At 37.6% G+C, this 23,416-nt stretch overlaps 2 protein-coding genes across 2 annotated transcripts; both read right to left on the bottom strand.

Annotated features, from left to right (window-relative positions):
- Positions 1–615: 615 nt before the first annotated feature.
- nr0b2a (nuclear receptor subfamily 0, group B, member 2a) lies at positions 616–2,552 on the bottom strand. Its single transcript, XM_067449525.1, has 2 exons — positions 1,288–2,552; positions 616–1,177 (listed from the first exon to the last, which is right to left on the bottom strand). Exons 1-2 carry the CDS (start codon positions 1,811–1,813, stop codon positions 936–938), a joined length of 768 nt encoding a protein of 255 aa, XP_067305626.1. The 5' UTR covers positions 1,814–2,552; the 3' UTR covers positions 616–935.
- Positions 2,553–13,309: 10,757 nt separating this feature from the next.
- LOC137082617 (polyadenylate-binding protein 1A) lies at positions 13,310–22,929 on the bottom strand. Its single transcript, XM_067447916.1, has 15 exons — positions 22,281–22,929; positions 21,309–21,502; positions 21,112–21,227; positions 20,714–20,853; positions 17,677–17,771; positions 17,464–17,601; positions 17,251–17,346; positions 16,784–17,056; positions 16,022–16,112; positions 15,815–15,928; positions 15,579–15,727; positions 14,708–14,792; positions 14,463–14,593; positions 13,737–13,832; positions 13,310–13,633 (listed from the first exon to the last, which is right to left on the bottom strand). The coding sequence occupies exons 1-14, from the start codon at positions 22,471–22,473 to the stop codon at positions 13,743–13,745; spliced, it is 1,905 nt and encodes a 634-aa protein (XP_067304017.1). The 5' UTR covers positions 22,474–22,929; the 3' UTR covers positions 13,310–13,633; positions 13,737–13,742.
- Between the last annotated feature and the right edge of the window lie 487 nt (positions 22,930–23,416).

Here is a 23,416-nt window from a genome sequence, read left to right as displayed (position 1 = left end):
GCTTTGTATATATTTTGGCAATTGCAGCGAATCATGTGGGTTTTCCATACTGTGCACAGACTACACTTATGCTGATAATTCAGGTGTAGATCATCACATAACTATGAACATGTTCTACTACTAACATTGGACAAACACACATTTTGTGCAAAATATGTTCATTTTGAAATGCTAAAACAAAAGATAATATTAATCTAATATTTTGCTTTAGTATTTGCTTTGATAATTTTTTGGTCTTTAAAAAGTCTTTAAATATTTGTGGGGGCTGATGTGCAGTAAATAAATTGTTTTAGGGCTACTCTTAGGGATGAAAATATTGTGAGAATTGTTCCAGTTTGATTTTTTTTTATATATATATAATAATTTATATATATAAATATATATATTTTTTTCATATATATATATATATATATATATATATATATATATATATATATATATATATATATATATATATATAAAGTGATTTAGAAGTATATTGCAAACACTAGACAGAGTGATAATGCAAAAATGTGTAAAAATACGATTTAATTGCAGTATATTTATGAACCTACATGTTTTCCCCAGATTCAATGTACTTTTCTCACAGAGACAATACATGAACATACATTTTTTTTTTTAATGCTTTGTATTTTTTAAAATCCATTTCATACAAAAAGTTGTGCTTCTATCAAAAGGCAAAAAAAACTAACAATCTTCCAAGAAAAAAGACATAAATCACATACGTGTAACTAAATACCATTACAAAGGTGCAGTAATTTCATAAAACTGTGTAAACAAAGACGTGCTAAAGTAACTTTTTTTTCAAATATTTCAGATGTAACGTAGTGTGATTTTCATCCAATGCTAGCACCTCAGTTTTCCCCTCCAACACTGGAGTAAAAAATGTTCTATTGGAAAGTGTGACTTCAACCAGTCCGTGAATCTTTGGTTCACTACCTTGTGAAAAGCATTTCAATCAGCAAGTCCAGAAGATCTGTCTGACCAATGACCGGCCGAAAGAAGAGCTCTGTAATGAGGCTCGGAGTGATGGTCTTTAACGTAGATGCGGTGAGGAGGATACGAGCAAAACGCCCTCTATCCTCTGGATGAAGAGGTAACAGGACCTCCTTCAGGGCGTGCTGAGCTTCATATTGCAAACCCTCAATGAACAGAGATGCCTTCAGGCCTGGTACATCTGCAGATGGAAAATAATGGGTGAGTGGATTTTAAAATCTATATATCATTTAGATATAAATTAGCGTTTAAATAGTTTGTTCAAAACAGTTTTTATTTTAAAAAACATACCTGGATTGAATATAACGGTGCCTTTCAGATAAGCATACTCCTTTGGGCTTAAATCCAGACTCCAGAACTTCTTGAGGCACGCTTTAAGAGTTTGCACGCCTGCAATCGTGGGCTGCTCTTGATCGCAGTTCATCATCTCCTGATTGTTGAGAAGAATTCTTTTCAGCATGCTGGGTGCGGGAATGTCATCAACCTCGAATCGAACTCTGTCCTGGGCTAGACCCAGAATGAAAAGTGGTGCCCAGCAGTTCTGCAACAGAGACAGCTGGTCTTTTGGTGGTAGTTGCTGGAACGCTGGCAAACTCTTCATGAAGTGCATCGTCTTGACTAGCACATCCGAAGCAACCTGACACGTCTCGTTGGGTGTCTTCAGACAAACTTTTCTGCGTTTCTCGCAGTGGCACGTCTGAGGAACCCGCTTGTAGTTCAGCTCGTTCTGAGTGGACTCGCCTCGGCTGAGAATGTTAAAGAGGATGGCGTTCGCCTGTCCATTACTGTAGTCTGAACAATCACATTCGCAATCCATGATGTCGCAGATGCCTGGTATATTCTAGAACTCAAAGGCACAGTGTCTTACACCTGAACCTCATGTAGGCTGAAGCTGTGAGAGACTCACATCTGTCACTGACATGGCTCCTATTTATAACAAGTACTCATGTGGTTGAACTCCTGAACCTTGACCTGTCAATCGACATTTGCTGTGAACAAAACAACTGCCCTGTGCTGTTTAGCAATTGGGTAAATTGGTGATAAGGCCTCTTAAATGTAAAACCCACTGTAGGCTGGGATATACTCTAGGTGAGGCAATATTATCTTGGCAGATGTCATTACACCAGGCTGTACCAAGCGACCAAGGACTTCTCAAGTTTTATGGTCCCTATCATTACAGACTTACAGCCTATAAACCTACAAACTGTCAAATCCAGAACAGAGAGAAGTAAAAGGTTATTGACCCTTGAGAACGGAAAGGATGACTGTTACTTCATTAGTTCAAATAAGTGTTGCCTGAGTGAGTCACAGTACAGAAAACTATTGAAGATTTGAAGCTCACGCTGGCATTAAAGCGACAGTTCACCGAAGAATTACAATTCTGTCATCATTTTTTCTTCTTCTTTGGAACACAAAAAGATGATTTTTAAAAATATATAGTTTTTATCCCCCGATGTTCTTCAAAATATCTTGATTTGTGTTCCACAGAAGGAAAAAAGAAAGGTTTGGAATGGCATGAAGGCGAGTCAGGGGCGCCGCTAGGCCCATTTTAGGAGGCCTTAATAGTCTGCGTTGTACTGAGTGTTCTTCAATCCGTAGCAGTGCAGTGCCAGCACCAAAAGCAGAGGACAATGTGTGTACATTTATTGATAGATTGTTATGATATCTGCATCTGTGTAGTTCTTTGTCATAAATGCATTAACATAATATGATGAGGGAGCAATTCAAGACGGTTTCCCATCCACTGTAAAATCTGGGCTAATTTATTTATTTTAAGAAATCTAATGGTATAAGTCTTTGTGACTTTTCCTACTCATGCTTTACTTCAAACTTCAGTGCAATAAAATGGCCAAATGTGTTATAATATTGATTTTTATAATACATCCAAAAGCAAAACATGGAAAAAGAACAATAAAAGAGAGTGGAAATGGCAAATGAGTAGTCTTCTGCAGCCATGTACTGGTTATAGTGGTGATTTCATGTCTTAATCATAAAACTGTTTGTTTTCTACCAGGTAATAGAAATCCTTCACTAAAGCATGGGAATTTTTCCATGTGATCTCCATGAATGAAAATGAGACCCGTAAAATACCTTTACTGCTGAAATGTAGAGTTAAAAAATACTGTGTTTAAAAAAAACATCACAGACAGGGCTTAGATTAAGGAGGATTAGTTCAATTAGGACATTTAAGTATATTTTATAAATGTGGCTTAGAAAAACATTACTGGTGTGAATCTTGAGACAAAACAATGACACTGACATATTTTAGAATATATCAGAGCAAGTTACTTTCAGTTAAAACCGCTCAAACATGGATTTTAATCTGTGACTAGCTTAAGCCTCTGTGAAACCGGCCATACATACAAATTTATATATATATATAACCCACATTTTGCCAACTTAGGCTATTACAATAATATAAAGTTTGTCTATATTTGTAATCAATATTAGCTGGTTATTTAAAACAAATTATTAATCATACCCTTATTGGGGGGTAAGCCCCCCAAATATTGAATTATTGAAATCTAATATTGAAATATTAAGATCCTAGAATTGCCCCCGTGGAGAGAGTAAACGATAATTTGAATTATATTTTTTGAGGTGAGCTATGACAAGGAGATACAATATATTGGCGAAAATCCAATGCTTGATTGTCTTTAACAAAATTGTAGTTATATAATAAAGAATTTCAAGCTTTGCAGGATTTTCTCTTTCATTATATTGACCTTGTACTACCAAGATCTCAAGGTTGGCTAGCTGGTTAGATGATGTAACTACACCATTACGAGGGAAAATGCATTTTTTAATGTAAATTGTCCTTGAATGTCACACCTAAAATCATTGTAAAACCATATAGCTATATTAGAAATTATTCCAATAATTTTTTTTACAACATTTAACAGTTTATTTAATGTTGGTGTCTCAATGTTGTTGTTAGTTTCTGAAAGCAATAATTTTACCACCTTATGGAGTGTTCTTAAGCTTAGCACAGAGATTGTGCTAGAGCTGATTGAATCTACTCTTTTTTATTTTCAGATAAATGACTGATTGTCAAATAATAAAAGATTGAAGTAATCAAACTCTTCAATTATATGTAAATTAATGGACAAAGAAGGTAAGCAAACTCTAATGTGATCAATGAAGCCGAGCCTACAAAGAAAATTAATCAACACCGTGGAACATTTGTCAATCAGAATCAGTTAAAACAAAGTTTTCCACAAAAGACTGTTTATCATTTGAGAAATTCCAACTCCTACCATTGACATGTTTTTCTTAATAACGTCACAGTCATGTGCGACTTGTCCTGGTTTATTATCTCTGCAGTGCCTAGCACAGAGAACTTAACCAGATAAGCTAATGACTATATTGCTTTCAATAAAATCAACAAGTAGCTACTTGTGTATTTCCATATGTATTTCCATTATAAATATTTACGTTTTCTACAAACATTCACAAAGCCACTTACAGAAAATAGATTCATCATGTTTGTTCTTCATATAAATTTCACTCCTGGTTTTATGGCAGAGAAACAACATTGGATACATCAATTATAGCCTATATGTCATAATTTAAAGTCATTTATATTCCTTACGCAATTAAACAGAATGGCAGATATGTTCCACCTCTTGATGTTGTTGTTTTGCGATTTACGGTGCACAAGAACATTCGGAGTGGAAAGAGTCTAGAGCACACAAGTCAGTGTCTGAATCACATTGATTGTATCACGGGTTGTAAATGTGTTTGATAAGGCCCTGTTTATTGAAGGTCGAGACAGTCTGAGACAGACACTGAGGACACCATCTTATCACCAGCATGATAGTAAAAAAGAAAAAAATTCCTCATACCAGACAAATGACAAGAAACAACAACTCCTGCTGTAATTGACCACTATAGCCATTTTAGACATGCTACGCTAATCAGGGCTGGACTGGTAATCTGGCATACCAGGCAGTTTCCCCGGTGGGCCGATGCACTTTGGGGCCGATACAAGGTTATTTATTTATTTGCCACTGACTGGCCCATCATGCAGGGACAGCGACCCATTGGTTTGTCTCCTGAATAGGCAGGCCAATGCGAGAGAGACCTCCCCTCCATATCAGGCGCTTTTATTTATTTATTTTATTTGAGCGCATTCATTGTGCATTAAACTGCAACAAACGAATATCCGTGCAGTGCAGCCGCTGACGAGCCTACGTTTCTGCTGCTCTATAAAGTGATGAATGGCACTTTGACTCCAAATTGTGTTTCGTGATATGGAAACATTACAGGTTCTGTGGTGCATCAGCCGCGACCATGTAAATACATGACGAGGTAAAGTGGAAAACAGCAATACACACAAGTACAAACTTGTCACATTGTACTTGTGTGTAACCACAATTTACCTGGCAGCTACTAACAGTAAATAAATATGGTGTTTTGGAAGAAAGGTATTTATTAAAAAATGTTGCTATTATTACTTATATTAAATATTTTGCAGAATATAAATCACTTTTATAGAGGCTATTTTCATATTTTCTACACGTGTTTACAATATTTTTTTATTACAATTTCAATAGTTTATTATGGTTTATATATTTTAGAAACCATATACCCATGGTATTAAAGAGCATGGTTTTACCTGTGACTACTATGATCTTACAGTTAAAGGAAATTGGACAATAGTTAAACTGTTAAAAAAAGTTAAAATGTCATTATAATTCAACAAAACAGCTTTAAAGCTTGGATCCCATGCATTAAGGACAAAACATGTTCTCTTTAAAATGTAACTAAATGTTATTTCAATGATAGCCTCGTGAAAGATAGATATCAGTGACTTACATAAATTATGTGTTAACTCTTGAAAAATATGATTGTTTTTAAAGGGGTAGTTCAACCCAAAAATGTGATCATTTACTCACCCTAATGTCCTTCCAAACCTGAATTAATTTATTTTTTTTGTGTAACAAAAGAAAATCATTTGAGTGTTTTTTTTCTCTTCTCCATACAATATTCAACGGTAGCCTGACCAAAGTGGCTTGGTTGTCAACATTCTTCGAAATATCTTCTTTGTGTTTCATGGAAGAGAAAAAGTCATCCAGGTTTGGAATAACATGAGGGTGAGTAAATGATGACAGAATTTAATAGCAGTAAATTTACTGCATCCTAGCTCAAAATCAGTGTTCAGGTGCATTTGTGTGACAAAAGTTAAATATTAAGTTTGTTATCTGCATTTGCAGTACATTTGATAATATTCATCATTATTTGTCCCTGTCCTAGTGTTATTTATTTACTCCGATTTAAGGCTCTAACCCCAGCAAAAACATTCACGGGGAACTCATGGGCCAGATGGGATGGGTTTGCCAGGGCCGAATTTTAGCCGCAGTCCAGCCCTGCACGCTAATCTATTTAAACAACATTTTGTGCATTATTTAATATAATAGGCTAAATGCAGTGTTTATGAGCTCCTACTTATTGAATATAGTGTTGATTTTTATTCATGGTGTAAGTTGCAAATTGTTTTAGGATTTTATATTGACAGAACTCTTCGTAGAGGTCTGATTTTGCATAGACATTATGTTAGGGCTTTAAATTGAATGCATTAAAGGGTTAGTTCACCAAAGATGAAATTTATGTCATTAATGATTGACGGTCATGAATTAGCGGATTGATTCATGATTCGGATCGCGTGTCAAACTGCCGAACTGCTGAAATCATTGGTGATCCGAATCATGAATCAATACGCTGATTCATAACCGATTGAATCTTTTTTTGAGGTTTGAAAACAAACGCGGAAGAGAAGACAATGCTGAATAAAGTCGTAGATTTTGTTATTTTTGGACCAAAATGTATTTTCGATGCTTCAAGAGATTCTAATGAACTAACTGATGTCTCATATGGACTACTTTGATGATGTTTTTATTTCCTTTCTGGACATGGACAGTAAAGTGTGTATACACTTGGATGTGTATACTTCAGAACAAGTGGAGACTGTGTTCTGAAGATGAACGGAGGTCTTACGGGTGTGGAACGACATTAGGGTGAGTCATTGATGACATCAATTTCATTTTTGGGTGAACTAGCAATTTTAATAGTTCAAATTATTAACGCATTTTAAACACATCCACCCTAGACCTACGTAGGTCATCTTACATTTAAAAAAGTTGATTGGTGATGAATCTGAAGCATGGCAACAACTCACTGCATGATGAAGCCTATACAATGCTGTTAGAATTACCCTAAAATTCAAGATATCACGGCAAAAAAAAAATTCTTTCATCATGATATAGTTAAGTAATATCACACGAGGGATGTTTTTGTCCCAAATAGCGTGAGTGCAAATGTGACACTGAATTTATACAACATAAACATAAATTGTGGTTAATATTGTGGTATATTTTTAGACACAATACAGTTTTAGGCACAATATTGAGCAAAATAAAAAATCTTTCTCAATTGCCAATGAAAATGTTACCTATAAAGCCAAAGCAGACCTTTAATGCATCTCTGAGCAACACACAGCTGTGTTTAGTTTCTGCCGTGTTTTGAGTGAATCAATCAGGTGAACCAATGGGTCAATGGCACATTCATTAAGAAATTATACTTAATTAATGAATTAATCAGCTGTTTGAACAAATCGAATGAATGACTTAATGGCTGCATCCAAAATCATAATTTCCCTACTATATAGTATAGCAGAAAACAGTATATGAGAAGAAAAAAGCATGTCCGAATTCTCAGTACAATTCTTCAGTACTCATAAAAGTGTAGGCAAAAAGTACCCGGATAACCTACTTCTTTAATATAGTATTGAGGCCACGGGAGAGGATTTAAGATTGGCAGTAAATAATGCTGGTTAGTCACATGATAATGATGACAACATGGCGAATGTAGTATGTCCAGACATTCATACGAAACACATTCCTATTATATAGCGTGACGTAATAAATCATTAAGACCTGCCACCTACTGGCAGTTTTAGTTTCTTATTTATAATATAATTTCATTTAAAAAGCCTTTATATTTCCATATTACTGCAATTTGTTTTTAAATTATAGTTAATCCAAAAATGAAAATTCTATCAAATCAAAATCTTTAATCAAATAAAATATTTTCATTTTAATTTGTCTATCTGATGTCAATGTTCTCACTTAACACAATAATGACTTTAAATGATCTTTTGTGTCATAACTGTGTTCTTGGAGGTCCTAAATAGTACATGTGAATATGTTTCAGGCGTGTTTGATTAGGGACACGTCTAACATGTCCAGTGTTGCTGGAACTCCAGGAACCGGGTTAGAAAACTCTTCTGTAAACAACATGAAAATGTTCCTGAACCAACTTGAACTTTAACTTATTTTTCGCAGTTATAGTTCTAGATACAGATCTTCTTCATGGCAAACAACTTGCATGGCCAACTGAATGATGTTATCTCATCAGATAATTTAGTCGGCATGTTGTTGTTTAGAAGATCTGATGGCTAAATCAAAATGCGGGATAAGCTTTGTGTAGAGATGGAAATTAATATATACTGCAAAACTCTTAATGTCTCATATATTATCTCTGAAAAGGTAACAAAAAATGCTTATTGGCTTGTTTCAGAGCATCTATAGCTCTGGGAATAAAAATTCCCCAGTCTATTTAAAATGCCTTATGACGTCTGCATGGGTGTTTGTGTGTGTGTGTGGTCCTTACAGACGCTGATCACTTTCATCAGACAGTGTGATCTGTAGAAGTCCTCAAGTAATTCAGCTCCAATTATCTTCTGTGGTCGCAGGACAACTCTCTGGAGTGCTTTCTATAACAAACCAAGAAGAGATGCAGAATATTAAAATACTCTCGATAGTACACCAATGAAAGGTGATTAATGGAAAATTTTACATTTTAAATTAATTGACATGAAAATGCTCACTCTGCTCTGCGCCAGTGGACACACACCGCTATTAATGCCCGTGGCTAAAGATATGGACTAAAATAAATCTATTCAGCATATAAACTGATCAAATCTCTTAATAAAATTTGGACTAAACCTCTTCATTCATATGGATTAGTTTAACAATCTCTTGAACTTTTTGAAGGGTCAAAGTGGTAGTTGCGTAGCTGTCAATGGAGGGACAGAGCTCAGATTACAAAGAATCTTCGTTTGTGCTCTGAAGATGAATGGAAATTTTACAGGTTTTGAACAAGTGTGCTAGCCTAGAAATCTAGACGCACCCTAGCGGCAGCAAATCTAATCTGCCACGAGTGTCATCTAGCAACTCTCAATACACTTCTGAGCTGTAAAAACCAAACTCTGTTTGGGCCAATCACACCGTGTACAGACTACAGAGTCGGTGGGCGGGGCTTAACATAATGACGGCAGAGTTGTGCTTGCCCTTCGGCGGCCTTTCGAATCATCTTTGACCGTGACTGTAAGACTTGGAGTTAAGCTTTTCTCTGAGAAAAGAACAGCACTGAAGTCATTCTTAAAAAGGGAAGATGTGTTTGGAGTTTTGCCGAGCGGATACGGCGAAACTTTAATCTTCACGTTTACTAGCTTCAACTAGCTCCACTTCATGTTGCTCTGGTTGGTTTTTGCGATATCCAATTGCGTGCAGAGGGAATTTGAAAGACAACCGTTTATCCCGCCTCTCGGATTGAGCCCTGTCAATGGTGAGTTTCCAGACCAAACATCTCGATGTGGGTCTGGCTTGTCAGGCTATAAGTGTGCCACACGAGTCCCGAAAAGTCAAGCTAAAGTGTCTTGATCGCCCCCCAGGTGGCTGGTCCCAGTATGACCCCGTCCTCTCAATGTAATGAAATGGGACATAGACAAACTAAACAATCAAATTACACTTCAAATAATTTTTTTCCAAATATGTTTCTGTCATTTTAGACAGTTTTTATAATGCTGACGTTAGTTCAGTGTTTGTTTTTTAAAATAAGTTTAGTTTTAGTTAGTTATTTCACGCTATAAAAACATCACGATCGACAGCTTTTCTATGCAAATTTTCACTAAGGCACCAACAGACTCTTTTCAGGATTTTCGGGAGATTGGAGCTTTAGCTTTAATTTATACATTTCCACAACTGTTTATTTCACAATGACATAATGAGGTGTTCTGCAGTAAACTGTACTAATGGATACTGTGGGAGTGGGGGCAGGATGTCATCGCCATATTCTTCACTTTTCTACAAAAGTGGAGGATATTGAAGGGGTATTGTAGCCTAGAAATCTAGACGCACCCTAGCGGCAGCAAATTGAATCTGTCGATCACGTCAATGTATAGAGTCGGCTGGCGGGGCCATAATGACGACGGCCGAGTTGCGTTTGCGTGTTTGCGTTGGTGGTCTTTCGAATCAGCTTTGACCGCGACTCTGGAAGACTTGGAGTTAAGCTTTTCTCTGAGAAAAGAACAAAGAACGGCACTGAAGTCATTCTTAAAAAGGGAAGATGTGTTCGGAGTGTAGCCGACCGGTGAATGTTTAATCTATCAACAAGCTCTGTTTCACCTTCGTTGCTCTGGTTGGTGTAGCGCTATCCTATCGCGTGCAGAGGGAATTTGAAAGACAACTGTTTATCCCGCCCCTCGGATTGAGCCCTGTCTATGGTGAGTTTCCAGACCAAACATCTTGATGTGGGTCTGGCTTGTCAGGCTAGGGGGTATTGTCCATCTTAAACAAAAACAAAAAAATATGATACAATCTTAGGAACGACATTGGGGGCAGGGCACATTATCCCTTTAAGTACCTAAGACCCCATATGGCAATGTTCACTGTACCTCATATGTGTGCTTGGTACAAGTCAACATTTTGTGTTCGTGTTCGACATTTATTGGGAAGACAAATAAACCTTTAGAGTAGCATAAACCTGCAGTAAATGTAAATACATATACGCTTAAATCACATGTGACTTTTACTGGATAACTTTCTGCAGCCTTGACCTAAAACTATTGCAACAGAACCAGAGGTTTAACATTATCTTCAAAGCAAGAAAACTCATGCCTGTCTGCCTCACAAGAGTGTGATAGTTCAAACATTTAAGGTCAAATGCCACAATTTCTTTTGCAGTGTCTTCACATATTCCACACAACACAAGTCTTATCAACAGGACGTGATTCATTCCCAGTGACAGCACCTCGAATCTATTTATATTTCAGCTTTTATTACGGTCATAAGAATGACTGAGCTGTAAAGTTGAAGGCCAGGTTGAGATAGTTTAGTTTTCCTTCGGTTGGTGAACCGGAATAACCCGTTTTCCTTCACAGTGTGCTAATTAACTGGTAATTTAGAGTTTTCCAATTAAAGGTTTTATTTTAGACCTAATAATCCCATAGAACATAACACTCATATAAGGAATGTCTGATATCGAATATTTGCTATGGTTTTGCTAAATTTATACTCAACTCAACACTGGGTTTGAGTAACTGTTACGAACTACGAAGAACGCACAAACATTTAGCAAGAATAAAGTTCACATTAACATTCATACAACTCGTCCACTCACCAAATAAGATGTGTGATATGATCTCGAGGATTTACTAACGTTACCTGACTAAATATATTTGAGTCGCGCGCTGATCCCAACGGTCGTCTTGACATGACAAGCACATTTCCGCTTTCTGCTAAAAACAAATGAAACCTAGAAAATTATGACATCTTACTAGTCACAACTTTGTTTTGTTTTTAACTCATATGTAATATGATTATAGTTAGTCAGAATGGCTAACGTTACCGAATTCAATAAAAATAAAAATGGCTAATACTAGTAACATTAGTACTATTACATTAGTACTAACATTAGTAAAAAATTAGTACTAACATTAGTAAAAAAATAAGTACTATTAATAGGTGCATTTAAGTACTTTAATAGGTGTACTATTAATAGGTCCACGTTTGTAATGAAAGGATCTGTAATCCCCTGTAAGAATTCGTAACGAAAAGGAGTTGACAAAAGATCCAGGGTATCGGTGTTTTTGCTTCGGTGAGTAATGTAGCCAATCACAAACAAGTTTGTTGATTGCTACAATGCAATTGGCCAACCACAGGTGTTGAAGTTAGAATCCACTGACTCACCGCTTGAGTTGTTGTCCAGTGCTGCTGAGTTCTGCACTACTTGCACATATCCTCTCTATGTGTAGACATTATGTAAATGTAAGAGGCGCATTCATCTTCCCTCATTAACATAACTGTGCGAGATTGTGTTCATTGAATGAACGAAAGCTTATAGTGATTATAAAGGGAGCGCTCTTTGCAGTCTAGATCTATGCGATAAAAAAAAAAAAATTGAATAGGCCTATGATATATTGTGCCTTTAACAGGTACCGTACGATGTACGAGTATCCAATACATATGACTAGGTTTCTATTATCCAATAATAGATCATCTATAAAAATAGATCACTGATACTAAATCAATAACTACTAGTTTATTAAAAATATTAGTCACAATTGGAATAGTCATAACTGAAAAGCTGAAGTGGAAAACTGAAAAGCTGATATCTGAATTGCAGATCGGAAGTGTTGTGTAACAATAGTTACTAGTCACAATCAAAATAAGCATTAATGGAATAAATGACTAATATCCATTTAATATGTACCAGTATTTAATAAAGTAGTATTAAAAACAGTACTAGTACCTAAAGGAAACACAGGTAATGAATAAGTATTAGCACCTATTGAATTAAATAGGCCCACCTAAAAAACGAAAATGTATACATTAAGGATTAAAATGTTAAACCGGCTTGAAATATACATACACATTAAACCTTTTTCTTTTCTTTAATTAATGTTTAATAAAAACAAGCAACCATGGGACTAGCACGGCTACTGCACAGCAGCCAGAACAGAAATGTTGCTTAAAACATGCAGTTTCTCCGCTGCCGCCATCTAGTGTACTTGTAGAAAAAATTACCAAGGGTCACAGATTTAAAGGACCAATAGAATTATGCCTTATGAAATATGTTCAGGAGTTACATTAGTGGTTTACTGTAAGCCCTATATGTTGCTGTGACAGAACAACAGTTGATATTTAACTCGATCCTAGGACAGAACTCTTGATCATGTGCCAAGTGTTGTCACTCCAGCATGTGACTGAAAACGAAGCACATTACAACTGACCTAATACCATCCTCACACCCTTCAGGGCATTAACCCAATGATCTCCAGTGGAAGACCTTACAGTTGCTGAACTCACTGAATGAATTTCACAAAAAGCATACACATTTGTAAAATGTTTGCATGAAACTAATTTGCAGCCATTTAAAGTGGAAGAGCATTTAAGAATGAAAGCAAATGATTTAACTTGTCCAAAGGTTTGTAACAGTCAAATTATTCAAATAAAGCAACATGACCAATAAATGTTTAAAGTTTTATTTATTCAAGCAGTTTAATCCAATGTACTTTTCCAAATGTTCAGCTATCAACTGCAAGAACACAATTGACAATGAGCATTCATTAAGAGGAATAAAAAGAAAGGAATGTTTTGGAATTTTCAAAATTAAAAGTTTTCTGTTTTTTTGTACATTTTTAAGTTTAAATCAAGGTCAAGATATCTCAACCTGGCAAAATAGTTGGGTGTAATCATTGTAGGGTTTTTTCTGTTTGAGTTTCTGGTTTTTCTATATTTATTTATCTTTTTTTAATGCGTCCCTCTTGGTGAAGTTAGGGCCAGAGAGTTTCATCCTGTAAATAAACAAATAAATCAGAAAAAGTGCATTTCAAACCATGTCAAGCAGAGGAAATTCATAAAATATGAAATACTGAATTTGCAGAACACATCTCTCACCTTGTGTTAGACGGCCGGCACAGCAGTGCTGGGGACTGATTTCTGGGCGGCTTCCTTGGCCTGATGAGCCTGCAGCACCGCTACTGCTTCATCCACCTGCAATACACATAACCGATTAAATACCAGAGATGCACGATTCTGGATAAACTGACAATCACAGCTTCAATTTCCCCACATTTCTTAACAGACGACTTGTCGCCATCTGGTGGCTAAATGTAATCGAATATCGTTACACGAAGCGCCAGGTTACTTTCTAAAGTTGGTTAATTCCATTGTGATCGCTTTCATAGACATCAATGTTTATATCTGAACTATAAACATTTATCCTAGTACTTCTGTGATATGAATATTTGTAAAAGAAAAAGATAATTCAGAATTAAACTGTAACAACTGCTCTCTGGTTCAGCGGCAGTATGAACACGGATTTGAAATGTTCCAGTGTGATTGTAGGTTTAATGTCATTTAGGAATGAGATTGTGTGGATTGCAATCTTTTAACGATTAATCGTGCCGATCAATTGCACAAACATATTTTTTAAAAATCCATGTATACATTAGTTGACTGAATATTCATCTGGTACAAAGTACCATGATAAAAAAATTTAAAAACTGACATTCCCAGTTTTTCCATTACATTTGCACTAGGGCAGAGAGATAAACGACATGTGGTATCAGGAAAAATCCCATAACTAAAACAAACAAAAAACAGCACCACATGACCACTGACCTTTGACCTAAGAGACTCGGGAGACTCCAGCATGTGGAGCAGCTCGGAATTGTCGATCTCCAACAGCATACCAGTGATCTTTCCAGCCAGACTAGGATGCATGTTCTGGATGAGCGGGAACAGACGCTCACCTGTGGAAAGGAAAGAGAAGCATGTATGAGATATTTAAAATTAACATTTAAAAATAAACTTAAATATAACTTAATTGGAAACAAAGCAGGAGCGAGACCTAATGAACCACTCACCCAGCATCTGCTTCTGTTCTTGTGGAGGGGCGGCAGCCAACATGGACGCAGTCAGAGGCTCCTGACCTTGAACGTGGACAGCAGGCTGAACGGGATTCAAAAATATTACCATTAGAGAAACTGAAAATACTTGCAATAAAATGCAAACATGTGATGTTCATCTTGCACAATTGGAAGAAAAACAAGTCAAATTAATTTATATAGTGCTCCTTACAATTTATTAACAATAGATATTGTTAATATCTACCAAGCCTTATGCATTTAGATTAAATGAAGCAGTTGAAATTTGCTATATGGTATGCATCACTTTATACGAGTGTACTACATGCAAATGAACTTGGATATGCAACAACCAACTTTGCATATAGAGCTGGCCAATGACAGTTACATTGTGACGCATCAGAAAAATCAGGCAGTTGAGGTTTGCCAAATAGTATCACTTTTGTAAAAAATATATATATATATATATATATATATTTTTCAATGCTGTAAATAAAACAGATTATTGGAGTGCTTTCACATTTAATTCAATGTGGTACTTGTCGATTCTTAAATTTCTAGTACATTTTTAACAAATAATAAAAGCAAATATTGTTTCTACACATTTTTTTGAGGATGAAGTTGGATATAATCTAGATCCTACATAAATAGGTGTGTGAATTTTCCAAAAGATAAGCAAAAACAGTTAGTTGTGCATTATATGGGTACTTTAAGTGCATTTTTCTTTTTGAAATTTTTAGTGTGAACACTACTCACACTAAAATGGCACAATAGTGCACAAGTACACAAACTGGGACGCACTTGTTTTCTTAAAATGGCAGCGATAAATTGGGGTGTCCACAACAAGTGCCATCAAATGTAAAACTATTACCTGCTGCATGGGCACCTGCTGTTGAGTTGGCATGTGCTGCTGCGGGTTGCGGACTCCAGGAGCATACTTGTACTGTGGCACTCCTCTCACCTGAGCGGTACCCGTGGCGGCACCTGCAGCAGTAGGACGAGGACCCATCGCTTGAGATGCTGCCAGGAAGAGAGAGGATACTCAAGATCAATGAACTGTGGAGTAATCCACTTGCTGGGTGTATAACTTCAAAGTTCCTCACTCACCCATGCGCTGGGAGGTGATCATTCGAGGGACCTGGTTGGAGGCGGGACGCACGGCACCGAAGGTTTGTGGACGGGGTGCAGATGGCCTGATAGCATTGGGCATATTCTGGAAATCTACAATGGAAGTGAGAAACAAAAACAATTTAATAAACAGTTATGGTCTAAAGTGCAAGTATAATGGGAGGAAAATTGGGCAGAGCTACTCACGCTGAGGGCGGACACCTTGAGTTGCCCAGCGAGGACTGGGGCGGAGCTGTGCGAGCTGACTGGTGGGATAGTACGCGGCACGATTCTGAGCCTGTCAATCACACAAAAGAAGGGATTGTAAATCAGTGAGGAATAACAGAACAGGTTGTAAATAATCACTACATGCAGATATTAGCGAAACTTTAAAGCCAAAAAAAGCTGGGGATTAAAAGACCATAATATTCAGTAGTCATCAATTTAACATCACAGACATTATTCGTATAGCTTAATGCCATGACACTTCCAAAGTTTAACTTTGATCAATTTTAAAACGATATGGTCATCATTAAAAATCTTTTCATGAGAGTAAACTAAAGTCCTAAAAGAGTACAAGCATCACAGTCCATCAGAACAGGTTTCAGTCATAAAGGACTCTTGCAATAGGCGCATAAAGGAGGATCTTCACACAACAACAAAAATATGGGGGAGTCTGGAGTGGCTTATTCCAATGTACACATTTTCCACCAACCACAGGATTTATAACAGCACTGACACTATTGGATGAAAACAAAACTTGAAATGAATTGAGCTGAATAATCAAAACCATCGTCTTCTGTAGAGCTGCTTTATAGCTGAACGCACAATCTTTCAAACCAAGCAGCTTTCCAATGGACAACATGGCATTTGTATGACCCAACTCAAACCCGTTGCATTTTCTTGCCAAAAATTCACCTGAAAAATAGTGAATATGACTACACCTTTAATAGAAGAGAGATATCTGACCTGTGGAATGGCTGCCATGAAGTATCCAGACGGTGGTGCGGGCTGGTAGGGGTTGAGGACAGGGTTCGGTACAGCTCTGACACTGGCCATCCTCTGCATGTACTGGCTGGTAAGGTGAGCCTGGCGCTCTTCTTTCCGCTGGGCAAGCGCGACGTACAGGGGTTTCGTGGCCACGATACGGCCGTTCATTTCAGTCACAGCCTTAGTGGCTTCTTCAGGGGAAGAGAAGCAGACGAACCCAAATCCCTTACTGCGGCCACCTTCCATCATCACCTGAATGAACCACAAAAGAATCAAGTCATTCATTCCGATGCTTGTGAGGGTTTATACATCAATCGTCTAAAACACAAAGCAGATGTTTGTTCAAGGGCTAATATGAGACTGATTCCATGATTCAAAATCGACAATTTAAAGTTGAGACTTTCATATCAAAAACAACAAAGCTTATTGCGATTTATTGTTTGTACCTTAGCACTGGTAATGGTGCCGAATGGTGAGAATTCCTTACGCAGGCGTTCATCATCCAAGCCGTCATCCAGATTTTTCACGTAGAGATTGACTCCCTGTTAAAAACAAGATGAATTAAGTTCACAGACAAGCATCAATGACCCATTAAACACTACACCACCCTCATTTTCATCTAATGTTCATATCAGTCACTAAGCACAAGTCACTTATACCTGGTAGCGAGTCATGCGATCCTGCTTCATTTGCTCAAACTTGCGCTTAAGCTCCGTCTGACGTTCGCCCTTCTTTTGCGCACGACCCACGTAAACCTGTTTCCCGTTCATCTCTTTTCCATTCATCTCATCCACAGCCTGACGATCAAAAGGAAACACGTCAGGAAACAAAACTTGAGTATTACAAAATTATATTAATCTGTCTCTACTCACCCTCTGGGCATCCTCATGCCTCTCAAAGCTGACAAAGCCAAAGCCTTTAGATTTGCCGCTCTCATCGGTCATGACACGGATGCTCAGCGCTGGACCTGTAATGACAGCCGAACACGTCAACGATCTGATTCATGCAATTAGGTCAAAAGAGGGCTCATTTACACAAGACAACAAGCCTAGAAATCTAGACGCACCATAGCGGCAGCAAATCTAATCTGCCATTAGTATCGTCTAGCAACTCTCAATATACTTCTGAGCTGTAAAAACCAAACTGTGGTCAGGCCAATCACATCGTGCAGAGTCGGGGGGGAACATAATGACGGAAGAGTTGCGCTTGCGTGCTTCTTGTAAACACAGTAGCTGGCGAACAGCGGTCTTTCGAATCAGCTTTGACCGTGACACTGGAAGACTTGGAGTTAAGCTTTTCTTTGAGAAAAGATTGGCACTGAAGTCATTCTTTAAAAAGGAAGATGTGTTCGGAGTTTTGCCGACCGGATACGGTGAAATTTAATCTATCAAGAAGCTCCGCTTCACGTTGCTCTGGTTGGTTGTAGCGCTATCCAATTGCGTGCAGAGGGAGTTAGACAAAGACAACCGCTTTATCACGCCTCTTGGATTGAGCCCTGTCAATGGTGAGTTTCCACACCAAACATCTTGATGTGGGTCTGGCTTGTAAGGCTACAAGACAACTGTAACAATAAAGATGCAGTTCTAGAAATGTTCCCAAATATAAAAGACAAAGTCCACAACTGTAAATATAACTGCACAGAGAAACAGTCATTGGAATCACTGACTTTTTCCCCCAGCTTGATGCCAAAATAAGCACTGGATGAACCTTTCCACAGGTCCTAGAACTAATTGGGGAAGTACCCGCTTTTCAGCTTGTTTGTACCACAGGAACAGGGAACAATTTTAGTTCTAAGAACACCTTTGGGGAGAAGAACTAAAGCTCCAACTTCAAAGTAGGGTCTACTAAAGCACAATAGATGCAAATACTGACGTGTGCACTGATTGGCAGAATGCACGTGAAATTTGAAAACAAAAGCTGTTTATACAGATTATAGACTATACATTTACTCTGGAAAAAGGTGATGGGTGTACTGCTCAACCTTTACGCCAAGAAGAAAATCCAACACAATTGAGGAACAAGCGAAACATGATTATGCATTTCTGCTAAACTGCTGACAATGGGCATCAATCACACAACAAACGCTAATACTTTCATGGAACTGTTACACAAAGTAGACTGTATATCTAATAACATATCAGGCTGGACTGATAAACAGATTGTAAACTAGTGTTGCACGATATACCAGTACTAGAAAAGTATTGCAATACCCTGTTATTACAAACGGTACGATATGGACTTATTAGTACCGGTACTTTAAGGAAGACTGCGCTAATATGAGCTGTATTTCTTAATTTGCATCGATGTGTGACAGCAGGTGTCAGGGCATGCGTGCAGAGCTCTGCTTCCACCGTTCACTAAACATTGGAAGTAGAAGAGTTAAATATATACGCGCAGCGCATGATAAAGAAAGCAACAAATATGAGCGCATAAGAACAAGCGTGGCGCGGGACGTGCTCGAGCCGGACTCTGACCTGAAGCACGCGCCTTTCAGACAATCCGCTTGTTAAGTCGTGACGTAAGGAACGCCGTTTCTGGGTCCAAGCCTCAACTCGTTTCACTTGAGAATGCCATTGACGCCCGTTTATGAGCGCAATTTATTCATATTAAACATCGAACGTTTAAAAAAGTTTAACATTTTAAATACTTACAGTCTACACAACAGTCTGTGCTCACAGCGTCACATACATTAATATTTTAACGATTTAAAAAAGATGAATCACTGTCTGACCATCTGGAATTTTGGTATGGAGAAAAAGGTTATGATTATAGCTTTTTTTGTAGTATCACACCACATTGTGTGTGTATATTAGCACCGTTTGTAGTTTTTCTTGTGGTATAAGATAGAGCGTTTGGACCCGGAAGCGCTGCCGCGTGACGTCAGCCTTAACAGCCGGATACGGGATTCAGTTCTTTGGCGGATTATTGGGGTTTGAAAGGTCAAACATATGTAAAAACGCACATTCTGGTGAGTATTCAGGTAAACACAGTCGAAATGTCTTTAGTGAACGTATAAAGCTGAGGTAATTAGATCCATGAAGGTCTTGCAGACCTAATATTCTGTGTAATTAATGTTAATCAAACACCAATGAAAAATAAAAAAACACCACATTTTGCTAAATTAACTAATATTTATTAAGAATATTTTGATTAATTTCTTTCTTGACTTGCTACTGTTAAATAGACCAAATGTAGCTGAAAAATAAAGCACTGTTTTTGTCATATTGTTTTGTAATTTGCATGTTTTGCTTATTTTAAAAAACAAAGATACAATTAAAAATCTATATAATTATAAAATTACATTTAAAAATTTTAAATTACTCGTATCATGAAATACAATTTTGGTCATCCCAACCTGTTGAGAAGCGAAAGGTTAGTCAATGATAACATGATTGATAATGTGATCTCTCCAAGGATGTTAACACTGGCAGTTTTTAAATCAATAAGATGAGGGAATGGTCCAAAACCAGGGCAGGAACATGCTGGCCAAGTGAATTTTTAGTAAAAAAATTAATTAATGAATAATAAGTTCTGTTGTCATATCTGTTGTTTTTACCGTGGTATCGATAGAGGTATTTTAGTCCGGTATCGTATCGAAGTCATAATTTTGGTATCGTGACAACACTATTGTAAACTAATGAAGATGTAAACTGTGAGAGCTGTGCACTCTGGCATTCAAATGAAAGTCTGCCGAGCCATCAAAAGTCACAAGTGCGGCTTACATCACTTCAGAGTACTTACTGTGAATGAAACCAGGAAAATAGCCCTAGGGGAACATTTATTTCTCAGGGACCCGCCCAGGTGGCTAGTTCCTATAACTACCTAGTTGCGAAATGGGCATTGTTATAATTCTCTTTACAGTGGTCATTCGTGGTGTGAAAAGGCTATTAATAGCAGCAAAACACCCACCGTATTTGCTAAATATCTCCTTCAGCTTCTCATCATCCATATCCTCTCCAAAGTTCTTGATGTAAACGTTGGTGAATTCTTTGGCACGGGCGCCCATCTCAGCCTCACGCTCCTTGCGAGACTTGAAGCGGCCGACAAACCTTTAAGATGTAATACGTTACCGTAATTATTCTGAATAATGAATTTAACACCATAGAGGCTATATATTAATGGCAAACTCACTAAATAACACTAAAACTACAATGAACAGTTATAAAAACCTTTTAATACTTATATCCTAAAACAACTTATAAAATGTAATATCTATTTAAATTAGTATGACTAAGTACATCATGCTTGAAACATCACTCCAAACCGACAGGATTTAGTACAATGCGGTTATTTCAAAAAGCACTTACACTTTGCGGTCATTGAGCAACATGCCGTTCATTTTCTCAATGGCTCTTTCTGCGGCCTCATGGGTTTCAAAGTGCACAAAGCCGTATCCTTTAGAGCCGTTCTCATCGCAAACCACCTTCAGAAAGAGAACACCAGCACTGAGCACAAGCGCCAAACAACAGAAACATGCACATCACTGCACACACACATTTATTACCTTGCAGGACAGGATGTTTCCGAAGGCAGAGAATGTGTCATAAAGGGCCTTGTTGTCGATGGACTTGTCCAGGTTCTTGATGAAGATGTTGCCCACACCGCTCTTGCGCAGTGAGGGGTCTCGCTGGGACCACATGATGCGGACGGGTCGCCCCTTAATCACGTCAAAGTTCATCGTGTCCAAGGCACGCTCAGCTGAAACAGATAAAAATAATAGTATTATGTTATGACCTGTCTTTTACTCCCCCTCAACTTGCTCCAAACTTGTAGGAGTTTCTTTTGCTGAAAACAAGATATATTAAAGATTGTCAGTAACCAAACAGTTAATTTAACTTTAAAAGTATTTCTTACTCTACTATGGTGACCATCAACTGTTTGGTTATTTCTTTCTTCAGCAGGAAAAAAAACTTATAGAGACTTTCAAAAAGTTCAGGGAGAGTAAGATCATTTTAATTTCAGGGTGACCTATTCCTATAATACATTAGTACATTAATATTGGACTAATTAACGAGCGCTGTGTAGCGCCCTCTAGCGCTAGTCTGAGTACATAAAGTGTAAAAAAAAGTATCAATTTTAGCAAATTTGTACATTGGTTGTGTTGTCACTAAATTGTATTATGAATAAGGGACAAAAAGCCACATTTCAACCCACGTATACAAATATTTTTTCTGAATCAGTATAAGATTTACACCTACGGCATGTCTGGAAGCTCCCAATACACGTGCAAGGAAGGACAGGATACGTTAGAGACATACTTTGGGGATTTTTTTAACTGTTCGTGAGGTTAATGTCCTGGGTGTTGTACTCAGTAACGACAACTACGATATTCATCAGTCCTCATACAAATGTGTATGAATTGTTTAAAAAAAAATGCGACACAAATGCTGCACGTGTCTGTGACACCCAACTAGATTGACATCCGAATGTCGTTTGAATCAGTCTTGGTAGAAATAAACCGGGAGCGTTTGCTTACCGTCAGCGGGTTGCTGGAAGTTGACGTAGGCGTAACCGAGCGAGCGGCGGGTCATCATGTCCCTGCACACCCGAATGGACAGAATGGGCCCAGCCGGGCTGAACTTCTCGTACAGCATGGCCTCGGTGACATCCTGGTGGAGATCACCCACATACAAGGAGGCCATCGGGTAACTGGGAGCGCTGGGGTTCATCTTCCTTCCGTGCGACAAAAGAGCGATCTAACCGAACACCTGGAAACGCCGACGAGCTTAACGTTAGTAATGGCGACGTGCGAGCTACAATCTTCTCGGTTTAATTCTCGAAAACGCTTCAACACGACAGATACCCTTAAAGAACAGACTTGAAGACTAATTAAAACGCGTTTGGTACCGAATTGGCGTCGACGTGTTCGCGGTATCGATGATAACAAGATGATTAAAATCTCCTCAGGCCTACTGCGGTGCTGCCTTATTAATAAACTTCTCAAATATGTCCGCGGATCCTGCTTCACCGAGGTACTCGGCAATAAAAGTAGATTTTTTGTTGGTATTTTTTTCTGTTTTGTGATTTTTTTTTGTATTTTTGATTTTTTATATAAGATGAGTGTGCCGAGACTCTGTGGCACACGCGCTCTCTCTCGCACCGCACAAGGTAGGGGGAGAGAAGCGGAAGTACGGCGCAGATAAGAAGGCGTTCTCGCCGGAAGTTGCGTGATCTTCTTTTATAATTTTTACATAAGAGCAAAATAAGAGGCGATGGGCTGATAGAATAAGGGTATTTGAAGCGCATTTCATCAAGGTAAAAAAAAAACACATGCTTTGGTTAATCGTAATTATGAGATGAAAAGTAAACATTATGACTTTATTCTTATAATTTCGACATTTTATGTTATACATTTGTTTTATTTAAAAATATTTTTATTTTTATTTTAGATTTACCAAAGTATTCATTTCGTTAAAAGCCTTCTGAAATGAGACCGCTAATATGAGATGATGTCGAATTTATGTCATACTATGACATCATAATTATAATTTATTAAAAATGTGAAACTATGATTAAAGAGTCGAAATTATTTTCTGTCATAATTATACATTTTGGTCATAGTTTTGACTTTTTGTAATAATTATGACTTCATAATTTCGACTTTTATCTCAA

Source organism: Pseudorasbora parva, chromosome 7 (genome assembly GCF_024679245.1).
Source record: "Pseudorasbora parva isolate DD20220531a chromosome 7, ASM2467924v1, whole genome shotgun sequence".
NCBI classification, from domain to species: Eukaryota; Metazoa; Chordata; class Actinopteri; order Cypriniformes; family Gobionidae; genus Pseudorasbora; species Pseudorasbora parva.
Note: the sequence above shows the minus strand (reverse complement) of the source record. Positions and strands in the feature narration are given on the sequence as shown.

Excerpts from the sequence above, each read along its gene's own strand:
- nr0b2a (XM_067449525.1), bottom strand. The coding sequence starts at position 1,813 with ATGGATTGCGAATGTGATTGTTCAGACTACAGTAATGGACAGGCGAAC. Across the intron at positions 1,178-1,287 it reads CACCGTTATATTCAATCCAG|ATGTACCAGGCCTGAAGGCA; the intron begins GTATGTTTTTTA and ends TTCCATCTGCAG.
- LOC137082617 (XM_067447916.1), bottom strand. The coding sequence starts at position 22,473 with ATGAACCCCAGCGCTCCCAGTTACCCGATGGCCTCCTTGTATGTGGGT. Across the intron at positions 17,057-17,250 it reads GCACCATTACCAGTGCTAAG|GTGATGATGGAAGGTGGCCG; the intron begins GTACAAACAATA and ends TGGTTCATTCAG. Across the intron at positions 15,929-16,021 it reads TCAAGGTGTCCGCCCTCAGC|ATTTCCAGAATATGCCCAAT; the intron begins GTGAGTAGCTCT and ends CTTCCATTGTAG.